The sequence below is a fragment of the Mus pahari genome, chromosome 12 (assembly GCF_900095145.1).
Source record: "Mus pahari chromosome 12, PAHARI_EIJ_v1.1, whole genome shotgun sequence".
NCBI lineage: Eukaryota > Metazoa > Chordata > Mammalia > Rodentia > Muridae > Mus > Mus pahari.
Window position 1 is genome coordinate 46,162,137 of NC_034601.1, and position 23,614 is coordinate 46,185,750.

General features: G+C 39.5%; 1 protein-coding gene across 7 annotated transcripts in view; it reads left to right on the forward strand.

Annotated features, from left to right (window-relative positions):
• Cblb (Cbl proto-oncogene B) overlaps positions 1–23,614 on the forward strand; it is a 173,506-nt gene that overhangs the window by 134,033 nt on the left and 15,859 nt on the right. For 5 of the 7 annotated variants that reach the window (XM_021210047.2, XM_029544898.1, XM_021210046.2 and 2 more), the window contains 5 exons: positions 5,025–5,119; positions 13,113–13,259; positions 15,975–16,072; positions 16,189–16,320; positions 19,357–19,497. In XM_021210047.2, coding sequence (XP_021065706.1) covers positions 5,025–5,119; positions 13,113–13,259; positions 15,975–16,072; positions 16,189–16,320; positions 19,357–19,497 — 613 coding nt within the window. The remainder of the gene's footprint in view (positions 1–5,024; positions 5,120–13,112; positions 13,260–15,974; positions 16,073–16,188; positions 16,321–19,356; positions 19,498–23,614) is intronic. The other 2 variants (XM_021210048.1, XM_021210049.1) reach the window with 1 other exon arrangement.

Sequence of the window (23,614 nt, forward strand, 5' to 3'; positions counted from 1 at the left end):
TCCCCTCTCTTTTCCTTTCCCTCTCTTCCTCCCTCCCTCCCTTCCCCTTTCTCTCCCTCCTCTCCTCATCCCTCCCTCTCTGCCTCACTCCTTCCCTACTCCTTCCACTTACTCCTTGAGTTTCACCAAGAAGTAAAAAATTAAAATAAAAGTTTTCTCTAATTTTTTATTTTTGTCTCATGATTGACTTCTCCTTCTGAGGGGGACTCTTAAGAGAAAAGACCCTTGAAGGTCTCCCCTCCTTTGTGTGTATTAGTGTGGCTATGCTTATATCCTCAAAGGTTATTTCATGTTGCAACCAAACTGCTGTTTGAACCCACGCTTTGCAATAAATATTTAAAAATAGGATACAAACTTAAAGTTGTTACTTCTGGGCAAGAACACTGTTCCCTTGAGAGTCTGAGGACCCAGCTGGTTCTTAGTGATAAACACTGTCTTTAACGTGTCATCTGCCTGGCGAGGACATTACAGATGAGATGACCTTATGTAGAACAATCTTTTGAAGGAATCTCTAGATAAGATTGCCTTATGATCCTCTTCTTGTGATTATAACTTCAGCACTTTGTGTGAGGAAGCGCATGTTCATACATATGACATTAAACTTATCGGTAAGTTCCAAGATTTGCAAGAGCTGGCTTTCAAAACGAGAGCCTTTGTGCACATGGGCCCCATTTTCAGTGTCCTACTGAAGAACACACGAAGACATACTCTCTATAGATTGTGGAGCAATTATAATCACAAGATAGAAAATACATTTGCATTTGTCATTTGATAATAAATAAAAATCTAGGCACCCACAAGGTGTGTGTGTGTCCATGTCTGTCTGTGTGTGTGTGTGTGTGTGTGTGTGTGTGTGTGTGTGTAAGGGGAGTACTTATCATATCAAGTAAAANCAAACAGATAAACATGTTTTTAAAACAAAAATCCTTTTCATTGTTCAGAATTTTTCATAAAATATCATTCTAATCTTAGACAAAGTCTAAGTCACAGGAAAAGATTCCAAACATATGTGTTAAGACTATATGATGCCTAAAGGCACACAGAAAAACCAATGTAAGATAGCCAGTTTTACAATAGATTACACAGCCCAGATTGGAGGGTTTCCACACTGCTGACCCTTCAGGAATGGAGCTTATTTTGTCATCCTCACTCAGCAATGCAAGTAGTTGGATGTCTGTAACTCTGTGAGAATATTATGAATAGAACAGTCTAAGTGTGGGACAGTCAGGACTGACAAGACCACTCTCCAATGCGTGAGAAACACCCAGGAAATATGTAGTTCCCTGGAAAAGAAGTTGAAATCCAAAGGAAAGGCAGAAAAGGAATAAAGTGTTCTACAAGCTGGTCTCTACAAGCTGGGCTAACAGAGATGGCAGAAAAAGGGGTAGCCCCCCCACCCCTGCCCCCTGACCTCCATGGGAATAACAGGAAGGGACTTCACAGAGGTAGGGAGCAGGACAGTGAAACGAAGTCAAGGGAAGGAAGTGTAATGCGTATAAGGATAAAGGCTTCTGTCCCCAAACTGGGTGATACAATTTGAAACCAGTTCTGGTATGGAGTTTTCTCAGTTCTGTATGTAGGAAAGAGCTTTCAAAGTAGAGATAGCACCAGACTAACGTGATCAGTGATGCGGATTTTAAAAATGTAAATTCCTAAGATTTCTGGGAGAATTCTAATGGATAGGTGACAGCCATGGAGGAGCCTGAGCCCAGAGGCCAGCGTCTAGAAGATTGTTGTCTCCACTATTCACAATCAGATCCTTCAGATTCCTAAGGAACATATAATATTTATCTTCAACGAGGTGATGGTGGTATGCTGCACACTCTCGGGTAGTGACAGCCGATTTCTGGTTTGATGAAATGGGTGGAGTTGAATGTGGAATTCAGAATCACGTGTTAGATTTCATCCTCCAACAACTCCTTTTCAGAAACAATCACATTAGATTCACAGAAATGAGTCTCAGCACTTGTAAGCCTTTGGCTTTTTGCATGCCTGTGTAATTTTGGTCTCCTAATTAGGAAGAACTATACAGAATTTCATGTATGGTATTAAGAATATGCTTAACTCTCGAGACACAGTTTAGAACTGATTACAGGATGATCAGATACTAAGCAAATGATGTGTACTTTTTAAATAAATACAGGGTGTCTTCCAGTTATAGCAATGAAATTTCCCTGGTCAGTGCCTCCACTACTGAGGTCACCTGCCCTGTTGTCTCTCGACATTCATGGAAGCCCTACTGCACATGGCACATGTAAGGGAATTTGCTATAAAAAGAAGTGAGAAATAAAACGCTGTAGTCCTAAACAGACACAATATCACATTAATTCTCTACAAAATAGAACTACACTTGCAGATATCAAATAAATTGTTCATTAAAAACAAAACAAACGAAAAACCCTCTAACTTTTAGGAGACAGGAGACACCTTTAAGCTACAGTCCATCAGTACAGCTCATGAAGCCATTAGTTAAAATGCTACTCACATTTCGAAACATACTAATTTGTCCAATGAAGTTAGGAAGGAGTTGCTTAATCCCCTCAAGTTAATGCCATACCAGAGAATGAATGAACCTGAGCAATAGATTTTATGATTTTTTTCCAATAAAAACTCTGTTGTCTGTTTACTTCTTTATTTTACTGTGTGTGTATGTATGTTGTGTATGTATATGAGTATTCTTTGTATATACATATTATATGCACATGCATATGGACGCTCATGGCCACATCCATCTTCCTTTGTCATTTACTCACCTGAAGTTTTGATTGATTGATTGATTGATAGGTTTATGGGTTTTTTTGCTTGAATATATGGCTGTGTACTATGTACTTGAGTTCAAGACAATTGTGAGCATTTGTGTGGGTGCTGGGTAGCAAATCTGTGCTCTCTAGAAGAGCAGAAAGTGCTCTTAGCCACCGAGCCATATCAAATGCTTCTATCAAATGCTTTTCTAGGCTAGGAATGTCCAGTGAGTTCTTTTGATCTGTCAACACAGTGCTGGGATTCCAAATGCATACAGCTGTGCCTAGGTAGCTATGATGTGGGTACTGGGAACATGAACGCAGGTCCTCTTTCCTGTGCGGCAGGCACTCTAGCAGCTGAGCCGTCTTTCACAACAGGAGATTTCCCTTTGAGAAATTTAGTATCACACAGAGATGTTGCATGAATTGTCCCATCAATGTATAGTTCCTTTATCAAGGTTCAAACATGCTTTTATTTCCATATCAGTAGATGTTTGGGTATATTGATATTCCTGTTCAAGTGTGTTCATAATGTTTTGATTATGAAATTATAGTTGGCTTATTGTTAAAGTTGATACCATGAACTGTTATTTCCACATCATCCTTTTGTTACTAAGCTCTTATCAAGTAGTAACATGATAAATATTATTACTGAAAAAACAGCTTAGTCCACATTTAAAAAAAAAAATCCTTTCATTTTACACAACTTTTAATTGTAATTTTGTTAAAAAAAATCATTAGATTTTATTGCAAAAATCTTAGCACCATGTCTGTTCAGTCAATGAGAAGAATTTTGGTGAAGGATACTTTCAGATGTTCAACATTATAATTGGCATTTATAGCTAGATGTATGTATTCATCAGATAAAAGACAATTTTTATGTTTAAGGATTTCATTGCACTTCATCATGATACATGTCTCTTAGGAAAATTCTCTTCTCTAGCAAAGTTCAAAAAATTTTGTCATGTTCTGATACCTGGTCCTCAGTCAGAAGCCCACGATAAAATCACTTCATTTAAAGATGTGTTTTATCAGGCTGTAACTGCAGCGTGTTGAATCTAATGAGGGGAGATTTGGGAAAGAAAATTGAACTAACAGAGTCCCTCGCTTTTAGAGTGAAATTTCAGTGCTATAAAATTGGATTTTTTTACAGTAGATGAGAGCATCCATATATCTCAGATCTTGCAGTCTGCTGTTTGGTAGGATACCCATGGCCTTTGCAGTTTGCATTTTAAATCCTCACCACTGTTTATATAACCAAGAAATTAAGCAGTGGATCTGGACCTATTTAGCCAAGGTACGAAAGGTACAACTCACCCATCAGGGCTCATTTAGCCAGGACTACTGAAGGTACAGCTCACCCATCTATCCCTAGTATCCGTCTCCCTTCTCAAGATGAGTTAGTGTCTTAGTCAGGGTTTCTATTCCTGCACAAACATCATGACCAAGAAGCAGTTAGAAGGAAAGGGTTTATTCAGCTTACATTTCCACATTGCTGTTCATCACTGAAGAAGTCAGGACTGGAACTCAAGCAGGTTAGGGAGCAGGAACTGATGCAGAGGCCATGGAGGGATGTTCTTTACTGGCTTGCTTCCCATGGCTTGCTCAGCCTGCTCTCTTATAGAACCAAGACTACCAGCCCAGAGATGGCACCACCCACAAGGGGCCCTCCCCCCTTGATCACTAATTGAGAAAATGCCTTACAGCTGGATCTCNTGGAGGCATTTCCCCAACTGAAGTTCCTTTCTCTGTGATAACTCCAGCTGTGTCAAGTTGACACAAAGCTATCAGGTACAGTTAGTAAGAGCTTATGAAAGAAGTTTATGATAAAAATACCAAATCGTTACTTACAAACTTTAACAGGTCCATAGTCTTATATGCCTTTGCAAAGTTACCCTTCCATTTCTCCCACCATTTAAGTTGCTCCAGTTCAAGACTATAAGAGAGGCAAGGAACAGTTGTCCAGGTGCTTCCACCAGCATTACGACTGCACCTGTAAACCGGAAGCCCCTCATCCCCACTGACGAAATGTTGGCTCTTGAGCCTTTTTGCAAATCAAAAGTAGGATTTCCACACACGTGTTTAAAAATCATAATGTAACATCTTTTCATATAATCTGTAAGTCACTACTGATCCTGCTGACTCCTGAATAAATTGTATGGTATTGCACTAGTCTAAATAAGCCAAAATTACATGAGCTCTGTGAAATTCTAAGAGCTGCTGTGGTTTCAGGCTTTGTCAGGAGTTGAAGTCCAGGAAGTAACACCTTTGGTTTATTTTCAGGTCTTTTCCAATGGACACCTTGCCACTGAAGAATACGATGTCCCTCCTCGGCTTTCCCCTCCGCCTCCAGTCACTACCCTTCTCCCAAGCATAAAGTGAGTTTCCTTGGATTTGGAGACCGTGTGTCCATCCCTAATATGGGAAAGAATGTTTTTCAGGTTCTTAGTACAGTAACTGCGGGGTAAATAGAAGGGAATCAGCAAAGACAAAAGCAGTGCAATTGAGCTTATGACTTCAAGTATCAGGTGTTAAGACTTCTGGTTCTGGGAGTAGCTCTTACAGACTTCACTAAACTCCTGAGAAGACGATAGGGCAAGGAAGTTTAGCCTGTCCTCCATCGAAGCAGAGGGCAGAGCAGCACAGCAAGCTCTCTCCTCCAGCCTTCTTCTTGACTTTATCTCACTACCCACTTCAACTTCAATAAAATTCCCCCAAGTTCCCTGCTTCTCAAATCTCTTCAGCACCCAAGATCTGTGCATGTGTCCTCATGGAGTTTTTCCTATCCAGTTAAGCCTAGACCTCTGAGAATGTCTGTAGATCTGCACTGAGTTGGGAGCAGTGGTCAGTGCTGGACAGTGAGGTGATGTCCAGCCAAGATGCCACTCTCCTTACATTTCCATTTCCTTCTGAACTCTCTGTTTTCTTCTGCCAGCAGTATGAGCCTACAGAAGTTTAGCCAGCTGAGTTCTCATTTATTCCTAGTGCCTGTCCTATAACTGTATGCAGCAACCAAGCCCTGCCCACCATGTTCCACCTTTTCCTCAAGTTCCATGTCTCAGCATTTGGTTTTTATAAAAACTAATGTGACTTGTGTTCAATAACTAATAGTGGTTGACAAGGCAGAGATTGGCAGTATATACCTATAATCCCAGCATTAGGGAGATGAGACCAGGAGAATTGTCCAGAGTGAGCCTCTGTATCACAAAATATTTTTTAAAAAAACTGATTTGCATTCTTCTTGTTACAAATTATTGTTCTTGATGTAAGTAATTATGTACTCTAATTTTAAAAAAGATTGAATGGTTTGAAAATCATAAACAAGGTTTATGCTTTCAAATAATCCCAGGGAAAATTAAAGAGGAGAGGGGATTGTGTTGTTGTTGTTGTTGTTGTTGTTGTTTTTGATTGCTTGGTTTCTATCTACTAAGATTGCCAGGTTTTTCTTTTTTCTCTGGGTATGTGTTGGTGTCCTATACATGCTCAGCCAGCATTCTTTCTCAGGTACATCACTAACCATGCAAAGGCCTTCTTTTATAATGAAAATCCTCAGAACTTCTTCATTCTTTTCCCTGGAGGTCCTTGAGTTTCCATTAGATTTATAAAAGAAAGAAGAAAGGAGAAGCTAACTCTCAACCTTCCAGGAATCTGATATACTCTAGAGAGTAATATATATATATATATATATATATATATATATATATATATATATATATATATAGAGAGAGAGAGAGAGAGAGAGAGAGAGAGAGAAATCTTTTAACATGTGTGAAGTCACAAGAGAACTCTGCACCAAACCGTGTACTGCTCATTGACTAGGGTTTTTTTTTTCCCATCCTTTAAGGAAAGCCATTACAAATTGCATCAGCAAAGTGTGTTTTGTAGTCGGGATAGAACGAGTCACTGAAGATGGGCACAATTAGATACCACAATGCCTGAAATTAAACCAGAGTGCAATTTGAGATCCTTGAGGGAAGAGTAGAGAAGCTGAGCTCAAAGTCTGTTGGCGACCCAGCAGTTAGGAGCAGTTACAAGCGCTCCGTCATAGAGTCTAAGAGCAAACTTGATAGTGCAGTCTTTTGCAAGTAAACCTTAATGTGTGCACATACAGTAAGACATCTCTGCTCTGTAACCCCTACATTCAGGGTTTTAGGAAACAAATTACTGAGATGGTCCAAGTTCCTGATCAGGTCCCCCAGCCCTCTGTTTCTTTAATTCACACAGCTAAGTATGACTAGAGAAGAGGGTCCCGGTTTTGTTTGTTTATATTTGGTCCTTTTGTAAATTAGCATGAATGGTAAGTTCCTAGTGAAATGCATTCACTGGTAAGTTTGTAATATTTAACTCTGTAAGAGCTTCTAAGATTGGGTGATATTTTCTCCCCTCTTTCTAATTTTTCCTCAATATTTTCTAGCTTATACTAAAAAATATTTTAATAAGCATTTTTATCAGCAAGTTAGTTTTGAGTTTGCATGTTACAAATTAGCCATAGTTGTAAGCGTTAGATTTGTATTGTATGTTTCTCTTCCCCTCCCCACAACTATATCTGTAGAAATTAAGTAAAGTATATAAGAAAATATAATAAAAGAAAAGAAAGAATGAAGAGAAGAAAATATATAAAATAAAATAATCCTAATAGCAGAAATAAATACTCAAAATATCAACATCCAAATTTAATCCTCGGGCCTTTGTGAAATTGAGACTTATTTTAGCATCATTTAGGTCATCTGTGGAGATGACATCACACTTTCCTTGTCGTTTGATATAGTCACATCCATTTGTTTTTTTCAGAAAATATCTACTGCTTTTTTCTGTGAAATCATGAGATTCTGAAGTCAGCGGTAGAATAAGATCCTGTTGGGTTCCATGTCTTACCCTAGCATTTATTAATTGCCCTACTTTGAGGAAGGTTCCCTTTCTGGACTTTTGGCTTCTATCTGGCTAATACATGAGAGGATATGTTTAACTTAAATGTTACCTAAAATCTTTTGAGCTTCTGCTCCCTATGCAGCAATTGCTATGAATTATTCACTATATGGTGTTAATTTTATTGGAAACTTTGGTGACCTGAATGCTCTCTACCATAGCAGGTTGACCACTTCCTATTGCAGAAGCCACCATGAGATGAACTATCGACCTTACTAACATTACTAATATTAGAATGCTTATAATACTTTCATTATAATCATTATATTGTTCATATTATTATTATAGTATCTGATAGAATGTTGGTTATGAAATTGTACTACTACATAATATCCACATAATTTATTATAAATACAGCTCCACTTTGACCCACTGGAGAAGATAGTCCATGTCTAAGGAGCATCCATCATAGGAGGATGACAGAGCAAATGCATATGCTCACTGATGTAGCACTGTTAGACATTCAGGTCCCCATTGATATCTTAGATTCTTGGTCCATGTTCAAACATCAAGCCAAAGTAAAATTACAAATCACTGCCTAAATTAACTTACAATTCTTACAAATTTTGGAAGCCACAGAGCTGCACATAAGAATACCAGGCTAGCAATGATCTTTTAGTTTTAACTCTAGTGTTAGTAGCAGTTAGGAAGGTCTGATTTTTCGGCATTTGATGCTGGCCCTTGATGCCTGTTTTCTTCAGCACAGAGAATAATCTGTGAGGTTTCCATTCAGGCCAGTCTTCATCTGGGGATTATGTGACTCTTTCTACACATTTTATCATTTATTTCTGAAAATATGTTATCATAAATTGAAAGTGAAAAGAAACAGTCGCTGTTTGAATAGATACTCCATTTCCTGACTTTTTAAAAAACTAGATTCTATATAGCATTTTTGGCACTATCAATATAAAGCTTTAAGTAATAACTTAAAATGTAGGTATTTATTATACTAACTTTTTAGAAGAGAGAACAAAAAGTTCCTTGTGTACTATTTTACTTTGTAATTAAATTATAATGTATAATATGTAGTTTACATATACATGGAGTGTTCTATTACATATTTGCTTATTAAATTATATCCGCCTAATTTGATTTTAAAGTTTAATGAAATGGAAGACTAAACAATTGAAATGTTTATTGTCCTTGGCATACCATACTATCAAATGAACACAAATGATATTATAAATAATAAGGTAGTGAATACATCCAAGTAAAACCATACTGTAGAAAGCTGAGGAATAATTTATTTATGATTTGTTGTTTACATATGGACAGTTGTAGTTTTGTCATAATAATTGCAAGTTGTCAAATATCCTGGAACCAAAGCTACTTGGTTCATACTTTTCCTAAAGGTCCTCTGTTGTGGGAGGTGGTAACATTTGTTGTTGTTACACATCTCTTAATTAAATAAGGTACTAAATTTGGGGGGGTTCGCTGAAAAGAAAATCCAGTTTTTGCTCAGCTGTCTAGTTTTTATTCTGTTGTTATGCTCACCTGAGACTTGCAGGGGGTGGGGCGACAAGCTCCAACCCCCTTCCCCTTCGGAATGGGTGCTCTAGTTAAGGAGAAGAACGTGTTAGCAGTAATCTCCAGGAGGAAAATCAAACGTGGAACAGGATAACTAGTGACACACAGGCTTTCACTCTAGATGTGGTCCCAAGGAAAGACCGCTCTGAACAGGGGCTTTGAAAGCAGAAAAGCAAGGGAGAGAGCCCGGCTGTCTGTGTGAAAAGCCTGACCCTGGGGCACAGGCATGCAGCTGTCCTAGCTGACTCCGGGTTAACAGCAAATCCGTGAGCTCGCTTACAGTCAAAGTTTAGTCTAAAGCTACAGGTTGCAGCAAGCTCACCGTTTCCTGATAGTGTGAAAAGCACCCTCAAAATCATTGTAATACTCATGCCAATATTTTGGGCAAATGACTTATGTACTGCAGAAACAAGATAATCTTGTCAAATATCACATTTTGTTGGCTTTCTGGGTTTTGGTTTGTCTGAATTACAGATGTTTTTGTTTCTGTTTTTGTTTTTTTGGGTAAGAACAGTGTAGCACATGAAACATGAAATAAAACATGACGGCTTGAGCTTTTATTTAATGAAAACATGTCTACCTTGACTTTCTGCCATTAGTGAGAGAACAGAGATCTTCTGATATGGGGAGCAAGTAAAATGGCATATTATTTAAAATGCTTTTCTGTCTATGAAAGGTTCTGAACATTGTTGCTCTCTCTCCTTTTTTATCAGCATGGTGATTTTCTTTTCTAGTACCCCCTCATTATTTTTATTTAAAAGCCTGTAAGTGCTCAGCTACGTGCAAAGTAGGGTAATCCTTGAACCTCAAGGTCTTCCCTGAAACATGTTGCAATTCTAGACAGAAACAGTAAAATAGCGGTATAGGAAACACATCAATGGAAGGACATACGCTAAATATATATAACCAAAAAGGTCAAAGAAAATTACTGAATTTGTTGCCAGTTTCATGGGGATTTTTATAGACACTGAAATGTGAAGGGGTCTACTTTTTGTTTTCGGAGAAAAGGTGGTTTGTCAAGGGTTGCTCCAATTAGGAATGGAAACCACTTGAAGAGGGTGATTGATATTTGAGGTCTGTTATCAAAGTCAATTGGTAATGGCATGTGCAGTCCGCCTGCCCTGTGGTTATTCTGGGAATAGGCAGTTCTTGGGAGGACTATGTTTGTGAACCTTCAGCTTGGAAAGGAGGCCTCAGAAAGTATCACCGTGAAGGAAATGGACCTCTCAACATCGCACATGTGCATGCACACTCAAGCCAGTGAGTCACCATGAGGATAGGAAGGCCCAGATAAGTTTCAAGTTAAGGGGATAATGGTTTTGCAACCTGGAAAAATGTATCCCTGTATGCTATGACTCAGGAACAGCAGCAGAGTGCAAGAGGTAGCAGGAAGGCGGAGTCATATAACAGTGTTAAAGTAATGGGTGTAAATGGATGCAACTGGCTTGGTATCTTTCCTTTGCAGACAGCCAGATAGCATGTTTCTCCGGGACATTTTTCACATTTCAATACAAATGGCACATCGCTTTCTTCACTTCTAGTTATAACTCACCAAGATCCATTCAACCTGATAAAATGTCCAGCTAATAGCTTCGAAAACTGAGCGCTTAGGTTTTGATAAAAGGATTGATAATTATTGCCTTTCATATTTACATCAGATGTTCTCTGACTAACAAAAGAATGAGTGGTATTTAGCCAGGCCAGATCTTCCGTCGGTGAAGGGCAGCAGCCAGAGCTATCAACAACAGGTGTGGGTTTTTGTTTTTTTAATTGTTTATTTCTTGCACTGACAAGATGGTTACTTGCTACAAGGCCTGATCACCTGAGTTCAATCCCTGGGAACCGCAAGCTGATCGATAGGAGAGAGTAAGAACTGATTGCCACAAGTTGTGTTTTGACCTCCATCCATACCTTGGCATGAGCACACACATCCCAATACATACTATATGTCATGCAAACTAAAAACAAGTGTTCTTCCTTCAGAGTAAAGTGCTTCTTAAATCATTAAATCGTTGAAGTAACCTGCAAGAGACAGATTTGAACTTCCACCTCTTGATGTAATTACTGAATATCAAGTCAAAGGTCCCTTTTGTCTCTGAACTAGCCACTTAAGTGGTATAGAGATGGCGTTCACTGAGACTAGAAGCACAGCAGGATGAGGATGGGAACATGCAGGGCCCACTTCCTCTGCCTGTAGAGACATCCTGGTCCTTGCAGAAGTTGGTGAAATTGATGTGTGTCCCCAAGAAAATACACTTATTTCTACTCTAACCATATTAAAACACCATCAAGACATCATTTTGAGACATCGATACTATTGGTACCTTTAGTTGCAAGGTGTGTCTTCTTGGGTTCAAGCAGAGTGACTATAACACTATTGTTTGTTTATGAATTTTATAGCCTGTGTTCTGGGCTGTGTAGAGACCCTTCTGTTACTATAACAAAGCTTCAGGTCACCCTTAACTGACACTTGGATCCTGAAGTATCTCTTAACAAGCATAGCTTTAAAATCAATACTGAAAACTTCTTCAAAGACAAATTAAAGTGTAAGCTTTTGAAAACTCCCAAGGGAAGGTTTTCTGTGATCTCTGAATACAGTTGAAACTTTAAACATGAGCACACGCACACACGCACACATGCACGCGCGTGTGCACACACACACACACACACACAAAAAAACACCTCTGACATTACTTTCTATTATAATGGGTGTTCAGCTGCACTGATCCGAAAGTGAAATAATTATAGAAAGTTCTCCAAAATCCAAAGCTTTTTGAGGATTACATGAGGATTACAACTGGTAAAGTATGCAAATGTTCCAAAATTTGAGGGGGAAAAAATAATCTGAAAAACTGTTTTAGTCCCAAAGAGTTCAGACAGGTACACTCAGCTCGTGAGAGAAGAATACAAAATGAAAAATTTTACTTTGTGGTGAGAAGAAATGAAAATGGAAAAAGAAAAAGACCTAAAAGCCACATAGGCATGAACCAAAGGGCTCTTGCTCCCTCTACAGAAGGTGCTGAAACATTACACGTTTGAGGGGTTTTTTTTGGAACATTTTCCGTAAAGTTCATAATAATTAAAATGGTTTGGATCCGTGTTTTTCTAGTGTCTTGCAAACTAGTTGTCTTAATACCTGTTGGCCAAGTTGAGTTTTAACATACTTCTTTTGGACTGTGTCTTGGGCAGTAGCAAGGGTTACATTAAAACCCACACAGAAAGTAGAGTATTTTTCAATTTTATTTTATATATTTTCCCAAGTGATCAAGTAAAATGTTCAAATTCATCATGGTATTCTGCTAAGTGTTTTATTCGTTGCAGTTAGGTATTACAATTAGGTATCATGAGTTATAAAAACAATACATTTCAAAGATTTAATTCTGTCATCTGCTTCTAATTCTGGACACATTTAGTTCTTAATTATTGCAGTGGGAGGAACTCTAGCACTAGAGATATAAGTTCACAAGGTAGTTAAATTTCTCTCATTTATGGCTTTTTAAAAACTATAGGTACTAGCCATAGACCAGTTTGAACCTTTAACCCTTTGTTTCCAGTTGATTTCAGTATATTCTTACCACTTTTGCAGATTTCCAGTACATGGGAGGGAGCAATTAACACTTGAATAGCTTGGGCTTGAATAATTGTACACATTTTATGTTAAAGCTTTATTTATGAAACCCTTTCACTTTTCATAATTTTCATTTTTTTCTTAGTTCACCCACCCTTTAAACCCACAGGTATGAATATTTTATCTAAACATTTCGAGGCCTTCCATTTCTATTGGATGTAAGAACAGCTTATAGTTGAAAACTTCCAGTGACAAAGCAGCTTCTTCATTTTTCTATGTCACACCAGACCTTCCTGCTCTGGTATTTATGATGCTTAAACCAGATTGGATTTTCTTTTCCCTCTTGGTAGGTGTACTGGTCCATTAGCAAATTGTCTCTCAGAGAAAACTAGAGACACGGTAGAAGAAGAAGACGATGAATACAAGATTCCTTCATCCCATCCCGTTTCCCTGACTTCACAACCATCTCATTGTCATAATGTCAAAGCTCCTGTTCGGTAAGAAGAAGAGCATCTTTGTACCACCCTGCATCTGCATAGGCATCGTCACACTGTCAAACATGGGGGGCTGTTTCTATGCGGTTCAATAATATGTGCTTGGTTAAAAGTCCTGTTCCTAGCCTAGCCTATAGGTCCTATACATTTCCTTCATTGCTTTCACATAAAAGATTTTGTTGCCTTCTTCTCCCTCCCACAAAAGGCCAAATTACAATCTAATAAAATGAAGCTATACATTACATATAATGATGATTAATTCATGCATTTCTCCTAAGATATTTTAATGAATTTCAAAAGGTCTGAGCATATATATCATGAAGAAAAATTAGTGCTTAGAAACTAATATTAAGGTGCTAGGTCAACCTTCCTAAGAATTTTTTTCTTCATAATGTGAAGGCTAGAATAATTTATATTCATTTTCCTTCTTGATATGTAATATACTTCTACTGAAATCATAAGACAGTGGGGGGAAGCCCTAAAGTTACTTCCATTAACTTGTTTTTGGAGTAAGTACCTTCTCTTGCATGAGGTAAGAATACAAAGAACACTGGGTTTTGTTATTTTATTTTGTTGTGTTTTCTTTTTCTTTTCCACCTCATTATAATAGAAACATTCTTGGTCTTCAAAGTGCCAGTCACATTGACCTTTATAAGAGTTACTGATAATGGCTTACATGTTTTGAAATATCAGTTTGCCTTAAAGCAAAATCATAGCTTTGCATGCATGAAACTTAATACAGTTACAGTAACATTTATATAATTTGCATCTTACTGACATGTCAATCTATTAGCTTTATTTTATGAACTTATTTTCTGACCTGCGTTCTCCTTGGATAATATTCCTGGGGCTGTGCTTGGCTCTGCGCTGCTCAGCTCTGTTTAGACACTGTTGGTGCCCGAGCTGCCTGGGGCCTCCCAGTGACTGACGTCAGTCTTCCATCCCATCTTTACTCAGTGTGCTGCTTCCACTTGAGGCCAGCTCAGTCGACTAAAAGTATTTTATGAGTAGAGTTTCCATCTTTGGAGTTGAAAATGCTTCTCAGGTGTCTCACTGAGGTAGATAAAGAAATACTTGGAAACCAGAGTTGTGCCTCCAAAGGGATGCTGGTCGGCCGAATTACTACTCAGGCTTAGTGATGTGCTGCAGCCCACGCTTTCCCTGATTACAGCAAGAACCAGTTATCTCTTGTTAGTCATGCGGATGAGTAGTCCTGAAAGGAAGATAACTGAGAGGGTTACTCTGGGAGAGCCAGGTGCCCAAGGAGCTAGCCTGAGGGAAAGTCACACCTTCTCATCAAGTATAAACTGCGAACAAATCCCCCAGTTTCTTTGGCTCTTACTAATTTAGTGTAGTAATTTTTAAATGCTAAAATTGAACAAGATTTTTTTGGTTTCTTTGAGATTCTCATTCTTTTCATGACTGGAAGACTGAAGGATATGATTTTAATTCATCAAATTTTAATTGTCACATCACAGTAGATGATATTTCAGTGGCTAACCTCTTAGATGCTGAAAGTCCATTTGAAATATAACCATCATAACCAACTCCCCACAGTTATAGAGAAGTAATAAATGTTGCTAATCCCTGTGCTTAATTGTAATGAATTCTTGATCTAATTTGTTCTTGAAACCAGTGAATGGAGTGTCACCTCTTGTCATCTGCAGAGTCCTCCCCCTCCTTAGAACTTCCTTTTCCTGGGTGTCACTCACTCCCCCTTTGGAACATCAAGAAAAATAAATTGTCAATATGTGGGAAGTGAATCAGTAAATGAATCATTCAATTCATATCATCATTATGAAGATTCAATACGTAACTGTTCTTAAATGAACCATATCTTGCCCGTTAAAAAGAAGTGGCCACCAGAGAGAGTAGAAATGAATTTCAGATAAATCACCCTCTCAGTATCTACTGAAATATCGACTCTCTCCTCCATTATGAATGTAGTTTCACTTTGCTCTAAGTAATCTGAGTAATTCAGAGGGAAAGTATAAAACTTCACTCTCTGTGGCTCTTTGGTAGCCAGCTGTTATTAAGCTAGGTGTTTAAGAGCAAGTGTGTTCTGTGTCCCCTCCCATGCCTCAGTTTCATCCAGTATTGATGCCAGTAATAAAATTACATCTTTTAAGGGAACTACTATTTTCGCTCGCATTAAACCACCTTGATGATGTGCACCCAAAGCCTTTGCTGACATCACTTCCCTAAGGTGTCAGAGAGCCAGCGTTTGCTGAACATAGTAGTGAGAGAGGTTCGGAACGAGTAGGTCTCGGAGTGTTTCCTGCAGAACTTAAATTGGTAGTGGTTCCTCTCTTTTAAGGCCCTAGAATAATTTCAATTCAAAAAAATGCTTAAGGTGAATCAACAAGCACATTCAGTGCCATCAACAAAAATGGAGGCCGTTAGACCGTACATAGTTTTCCGTAGCGTATACTCAGTCACTTCAGAACTCTGGCCATCGTACACAATTTGTGTTTAGGATTTCGACTGCTTTAGTAGCCCTTGATTTCAGTGAGAGAAAAAGAGAGAGACACACATTTACCTTCAGACATACGCATCTGATTTTAAAGTACAGGTCAGGGCAGCTGCATGTTGTTACAGTCCTTTTTCTAGAAAAGGTAAATTGTTTTTGTTTTGTATTCTTATTACCTTAGTAGGTGATCCTCCCCTCACACCTGCCATGACTTTTAAATGATTCTTGCCCTCTGGTCTCCACATTAGGTCTTGTGATAATGGTCACTGTATATTGAATGGAACTCATGGTACGCCTTCAGAAATGAAGAAATCGAACATCCCAGATTTAGGCATCTACTTGAAGGGTATGTATGGAGTATGTTTTCCTTTGCAGTATACATCTTAATGGTCACAACTTAAAGGGAAAGCTCCCTTCCGTTGTCACACTGAGAATACATTAAGGCTTTGTGTTGTCCTCCAGGAGGTGTTTCTGACTCAGCCTCTGATCCAGTACCATTCCCACCCGCAAGGCCTCCACCCCGGGAGCACCCAAAGCATGGTTCTTCAGTCAACAGGACGCCCTCTGATTATGATCTCCTCATCCCTCCATTAGGTCGAAACTTTCAAAGCAGTTTAAACAACCCTCCGTATCTGCATTATTAGAATTAAGAGTGCGTTATAATGCAGACTCTCGGTTGAGAATTTGCCTAAACTTAGTTGGGTTCTCTGGTTGATGGTGGCTCCTGCGTTCATGTGACATCACTCTAACAGATGAACTAATTGCGTGGGAAATAGCTGGGAAATTTTTAAGAGTTTTTAAGTGTCTGAATGTTCTGTAATAAGGCGCTGCTTTTATAATCAGGGTAGAGGATTCTTAGTTTGTTTTAAGCTATATTTCCACAATCTCATCCTTACATGACTACAAAATGAAAGCCTGGAAGAGCTGGCCACAGTAAGGATTTCATCGTCTAGAGATAGTTCTGTGTCAAGACCCAAGAGTGTTGCTCACTCCCCTGGCCTCTCTGCAGTGGCTTCCAAGTGATGTTCTGGGCCCTCCACGTGTACTAACCCTTAGTAAACGTGACCCACACTTTGCTTCAGCATGAAATTGCTGGGCCCTCTTAGGGTAACTAGCTTATGAGAAAGTATATACTTCATCCTAGAAAACAGGAACAAGTTCTGTTTAGTCTGTTTCTAAGCTTTGCTGAATTGTCTGTTAGGCTACTAGAAATACTAAGTGAACTTTTGTATTTCTCATCTGCACCCCAGACCAGTAGTTTGAGCTGTCCTGTTACAGTGTCATTTGCTTCTGATTTATTGATCAAAGGCTTTCGTTCTCTTCTGTTCTGTTTCTCCTCTTGTGCTTGGATTCTACATTCCCCTCTAGAGTCTGGTCTCCTTATCTGCTTTTTCTCTGTACTGGATCTTGACCCATCACTCAGGCCCTTAGGATCTAGATGACAGTGTTTAATAGAGTTTGCTGTAGGGCTGTCAGGGACCTACATGTTTGCATCTGGTCTAGTTGAATATTTTGTTGTTGTAGTTCAATATAACAGCCGTAGATGATTGATGACCTTTCTGCTAGCTATTCCCATAGAAGTTACAGCCTGCCTCTTCTCTTGGGCCTTCCTCCAGCTTGGCCTGCATATCGGTCCTTCCTTACTGTTCTCTCGGCTAAGCACAGGCATTGCCTGTCTTCCTGGACATATATTTATGAACCTCTGATGTGCCACATGATAGCAGCACCTTACTGGATGCTGCTTGTATTTTTCTTCTCTGCTCTCATAAATTCTCCTTTATGAGGCCAATTAAACCCTTTCACCTGTCAGTAATAAGTGTTTGCGAACAGGTTTTCACTCCCCTTGATAGTATTTAAGCTCCTTAAGTTTTGATCTTCATATCACTCAATTCCTAGCATGGTGCCTGATACTTAAGGGCTGAAAAAAAGATTTGAATTTAATTATGTGACAGCAAGAGCCTGAATGATAACAAATCTCTCCTAAATCTTCAAATACTTAAAATTAGAAAAATATTTGTGATGATTAGATCAAATATTCTGCATATTTTTGCAAGGCTAGCACAAAGAATGATAAAGTCATTTTTTATGTATTTATGTCTAATTCATTCCGCTTAAATACATGTGTATTTTTATTATTCGAATACGAAGGTGTTTACATATAGCCTGTCTCACTGACAGCATATTTGATGTACATACTTGCAAATTCAGTTCATTTTATTTTTTAAAGATTCAAAGTAAGAAAAACTCTGGTCTAGCAATAAGCTGCAAGGATAAATATATAGACATAAAGCCACACTGCAATATTCTATAACCATTGAATAAACCGTGTGTGTGTGTGTGTGTGTGTGTGTGTGTGTATACACACATACTTACATATACACATATGGGTAACCAGCTTTGGAGCCACCTAATGGGGATCTCCATTGACGTGTTCTCTGGAGATGACAACTAAGCAAACAGTGCACTCTGCATCACTTGTGCGTTTGCTCTATAGTTTTACAGTAAATCAGCTGTGTGGTGCGATATAACTGAATTACAGTCCAGTGGAACAAGTGTTATGGAGTGGTTAGACAAGCTCTTTGACACTAAATTATACGTGCATGGTGTGATTTTTCTCAGGAGAGGCCATGAACTCTCTTTGTTGCCCAGAAATTTCTTTTTTTTTTTTTTTAAGCTATATAGACTCCAAATTTTTTGCATTTTATTATTATTATTTTCTTTATTTACATTTCAAATGCTATCCCAAAAGTACCCTATACCCCCCCCCCGCCCCTGCTCCCCTACACACCCACTCCCACTACTTGGCCCTGGCCTTCCCCTGTGCTGGGTCATATAAAGTTTGCAAGACCAAGGGGCCTCTCTTCCCAATGATGGCCAATTAAGCCATCTTCTGTCTACATATGCAGCTAGAGACACGAGCTCAGGGGGTACTGGTTAGTTCATATTGTTGTTGCACCTACAGGGTTGCAGCCCCCTTCAGCTCCTTGGGTACTTTCTCTAGCTCTTCCATTGGGGGCCCTGTGTTCCATCCAATAGCTAACTGTGAGCATCCACTTCTGTGTTTGCCAGGCACTGGCATAGCCTCACAAGAGGCCTCTATATCAGGGTCCCTTCAGCAGAATCTTGCTGGCATGTGCATTAGTATCTGGGTTTGGTGGCTGATGATGGGATGGATTCCCGGATGGGATAGTGGCTGGTTTTACTGATAATACTTTTCAGTTTAGAGTTCTAGTATACTAATAGTATAAACATGACAAAGGGACAGTGAGCTGATATATTACTTGCAATGCTGCTTTTTATAGAAAGACCCAGGAAACAGAAAAATGGTTTCATGGGGGATGTTTCATTGGTGTGTGTGTATGTGTGTGTGTGTGTGTGTGTGTGTGTGTGTGTAAACACACACATGCACATAGGCACATTTGCATGCATGTGTGTGTTTATATACATTTTCTATCCACACACCCACAAATCAACACCATTATGTAAGTCAGGGAAGTGCTGAATACACCCTACAAGTGAACTTACTTGTCAGGTAAAGCAATAAAGGAAAAATCCGTCCTAATTTTTGCTTGCTACTGTGTTGTGATTAATGAAGCCCCACTCTTGATAATGCTCTTTCTTTCGATGCAGGTGAAGATGCTTTCGATGCTCCTCCCCCATCCCTCCCTCCTCCCCCACCTCCTTCGAGACACAGTCTCATTGAGCATTCAAAACCTCCAGGCTCCAGTAGCAGGCCTTCCTCAGGGCAGGACCTTTTCCTTCTCCCTTCAGGTAGGAGTGAGTGAAAAGCCCAAGAGGGTGTGGGGCTGGAGAGATGGCTGAGTGGTCGAGAGCATTGGCTGCTCTTCCAGAGCTCCTGAATTCAATTCCTAGTAACTACACTGTGGCTCATAACCATGTATAATGAGATCTGGTGCCCTCTACTGGTGTGCAGGCATACATGCAGGCGGAACACTGTATACACAGTAAATAAATACATCTAAAAAAAGAAAAAAAAAAGGCAAAAGCAGAATTTTCTTTTAGAGCATAGTGCATCTGAGATCATGCTGTCAAATTTATGTTACTGTTTCTTGAGTCTCTGCCACATTAGCAGAAAGATTTCTGGATAGTGAGAGCTGTGGTTGCCTGGTTTGCTTGACACCAGATTGATTTAATGATCAAACATCGCAAAGATGGCAGAGCAGTAAGGAATCACAGTGCTTGCACATGACCCAGTAAATGACTCCACATCCATGTACATGTGGGCAATACCAATTGAATTCAGTGGGTTATTTAATAAGAGAGATGTAAAGTGAGACAGGAGATGTGTTAGTGGGGCAGAGTTGAAGGTTGGTAGGAGGGAGCTGGGACTGAGTTGTATATTGTACATTGTGTACATGTATAACGTTCTGAAGCAAAAGAAAGATGGGAAGGACATAGGGAGCATGCTCTGCATATTACAGGGAGCAAGCGATGCCTTCAGATGCCAGCAGAGTTCCTGAATGACAGATGGTGATGGCGGTGTGATGAGCCAATAGGAGAGGCACAAACTTTAGGTTCTCCATCCCCTATTTCCAGTGAAATGTTTTTCTAATAACAGACTTCAGTACTTTTTTCAAGATGTGCTTTAATACCCTGGTTTTTTTCAAAACATAAGGTTTTATATCCTAACAAGGTAGCTCTCCTAAATGTTTATGTTAACTTTTTTAAGTATGGAGATATATTGTCTTCAACGGGAAACAAATACAGTTCTTTATGAGTACACACCTGTAGAGTGTGGAGCAGATATAAAAATGAAGAGACTAAAGGAAACCCTCTGCATGTATTGGGCAGAATTATCAGAAAAAGGAAACACCGCCACACATGGCAGCAGGCTGTTGTTATCACTGTCCCCAGTCACCCGGGGAGAGGTGTGTGGTCTGTGTGCCTTGCAAGGCTTCCCTCCTGGACTAGCTTTGGTAAAGCAGTCTAGGTGGACGTGGAGGAACATGGCCATAATCCCAGCGGTGGCAAGTTTGAGCTTGATGTCATCCTGGGCTACACCAGAAGAACTTGCCTCAAGAATAGAAACAAACAAACAAAAAAATCTTTCCTTTTTAATGTTTTCTGCACATTTCCATATAAGATAAATCATGAGACCTTTTAAGTGTTCTGATTGTCCGTCGCTTCATCAGTAACTCGTTGAAAGTCTGTGGAGCTGTTAATCTCCTCTCCCCATCTCTACCACCAAGACCAATGGCTCTGTTTTTTTCATCCTCTCTCCTTCCCTCTGCCCCCACTGCCCCACCCCCACTCTGCTTTTCTCTCTTCTCTTTCTCTCCTGGTTTGCTAATGTGGAGAGTTTGGAGAGAGTTCATGAAACACAAACTCTGGCCACCTAACAACACATGTCACTTTGTGTTTCAAGGGGCTGAATAGCGAAAGAATAAGTTCTAGTTGAGGTTTTCAGCAGCAGTTGTCTTGTCTAGTGTTTGGTTCACTATTAATGCATCCTTCCCCCTTGCTGTTCATGGTTTGCCGGGATGTGACCTAAGACCAAGTGTCTGAAGGTCATCTGCTGCATGCAAGAAGTAAGACAAGCGTGCAGCCACAACTCTGGGTGCTGAGTTTTTGGCAGCTTCTGGTTAGCATCCTCCTCCAGCTTTTCTAATGTACTCGCGATTTTAAGCCCTGACTCATGAAGCCTCTGTACAGTGGGCTCCTTTACCACAAGGTCAGGATTTCTAGAAGCTACCAGAAAATATTTTGTTATATTTTACAAAACGTGTGACGATTTTTCTAAAGAAATACAGTGGCACATTGCTAGTGGTAATTCTTCACTCTAAGAGTAAAACTTGATGAAAGATATACTTACTAAATCACAGTTCAGCTCACTGCTTTTAGAATTGTAAAACTGAACAAAGGTAGCTGCCCAACTCACTTTGCAGCAGCGACTAAGGAAGTCTCCCTCATGCCCAGTGTTTTTAATTCATTAGTGTACTCATAAATTATTTTGCAGTGTTGAGATGAGTTCCTTGAAAAGTATATCAACTTAAGGGCAGGATAGATATCTCATAAAAAGGATATTGCATTTTCTCAAAATATTATATAAAATCCCCATCTCTTTCTGATAGCCTTCTGTGCCCTGCACAGCTGAGTCAGGGTACCAGCCTTTCCGCTGCTCCAGAGTTCAGCTTTCAGACTGCAGAGCCACCTTTCTGCAGAGAAGCCCCATGTGTCCAGCGGGCTAGTGGAAGGACAGCCATGCAGAGACTCAACTCTGTTCATCCTTTGTGTTGCCCACCTTGAGCTTTCACACAAGATTTCTTTTGGCAAAATTATAATTCCCACTAACGTGCATGAGCCATCCTTTTTGGACAAGCCAATCAAATCTTAACAAAACCCGAGTCCTCAACAAAAGCTCCATGATTTCCTGTCCACAAACCCAAGGCAATTGCTGGCATACCTGCCTTTTTCTCTTTGTAACAAAAGGAGAGAAAAAGGCAGTGTCCCTTTGTGTGGGAAGGTTGAAATAGGCATTTCTGCAGCTTCGTGCCAGCGTCTGTGCTTAAGGAACAAGAGCTAGGACAGCACTGAGTCTTAATCACACCCTGCACGGAGTCTTTGGGAAGGACCCAGGATGTGCCCCGTGCTTGGCAGCCTAACTTCACCTTCACCTTCCTATCACATTCCCTCTAACCTAGAATCTCCAATATTAACATCTCAATTCAATTTTAAGATCTAGTGACGTCATTAAAGATAAGTATTACTCTTAACTCTGAGACGTGGACATTCATCTATATAAGTAAAACTCAAAGGAAAAGGGCGCGGTGGATATTATTTATTCAACCCTATTGAAACATCATCAATAACGGGGCCAATCAGAGAGCTTGTGCCATCTGCAAGGTTGACAGAGGAGTCACATGAGTGATGTCACTTGCCGTGTCCTTCCCACATCGAGGCTGCCTTGTTCACATGTGAGAAGTTCAAGGACAAGACCCGGGCTCTTGAGACTCTCTTTTCAGTTCAGCAGCAGCCTCTGGGGATTTGCTGTGAGAAGTCAGGCAGGGCCTGCCCAGGCTGCAAATTGGAACCGAGACTACATTTCTTCTTAGCAAATTGAACACATTGTGTGTATTACATTCTCAAAAAAAAATTATATTACTGTATAATTACACATTGGTAGTAGCATTTTCAATTTGTGTGTTTTAATCATAAATATGGACATTGGCCTTACTTAGTTTTAAACGAATTTAATTCAGCAAAGCTTTATTGATTTTCAAATTTCCCTTATCAGAGGACAGCTAGTAATTATAGCACTCTGTCGTAATTATTCTATGTCGTGCCATCGCCTTTGGAACAGTAACTCCAATTCCCTGGCTCTCAACAGGGATCCTCCTTCTCCCTGTCCCTTACCAGGAGCGACTTAGCCTAAAGCAAGGTAGAACCTGTCACGATGGAACAAATTCTAAGTGGGTTTGCTATTGATTTAAATAATTTAGTGTATTCAGTCCCTTTATAGGTAACATGGTTTAGTGGAAAAACATTTTAAAGCTACAATTGTTTATTTTGTAATTCATTTATAATACTAAAACATATCCAGATTTTAACATTTTAAGTTTTCAGTTTGTCTGGAAATAATGTAGAGATGTCCAGTAAGCCTGTGACTTTCCTCTAGGGTATAATAATAATAGAGCTAAACTATATATACTTATAGTCCATCTTTCTTTATATGGAAAATATGTATTTGCATGGATTTATTTTTAGTAGTTAAAATATTGATTAAGAGCAAGTTAATTGCCAAGCAGTTTGCCTGTTACTGTATTTAAGTTAAGAGATCACAGCCAGCTACTGGATGGAACACAGGGTCCCCAATGCAGGAACTAGAGAAAGTACCCAAGTACCTGAAGGGGGTTGCAACCCTGTAGGT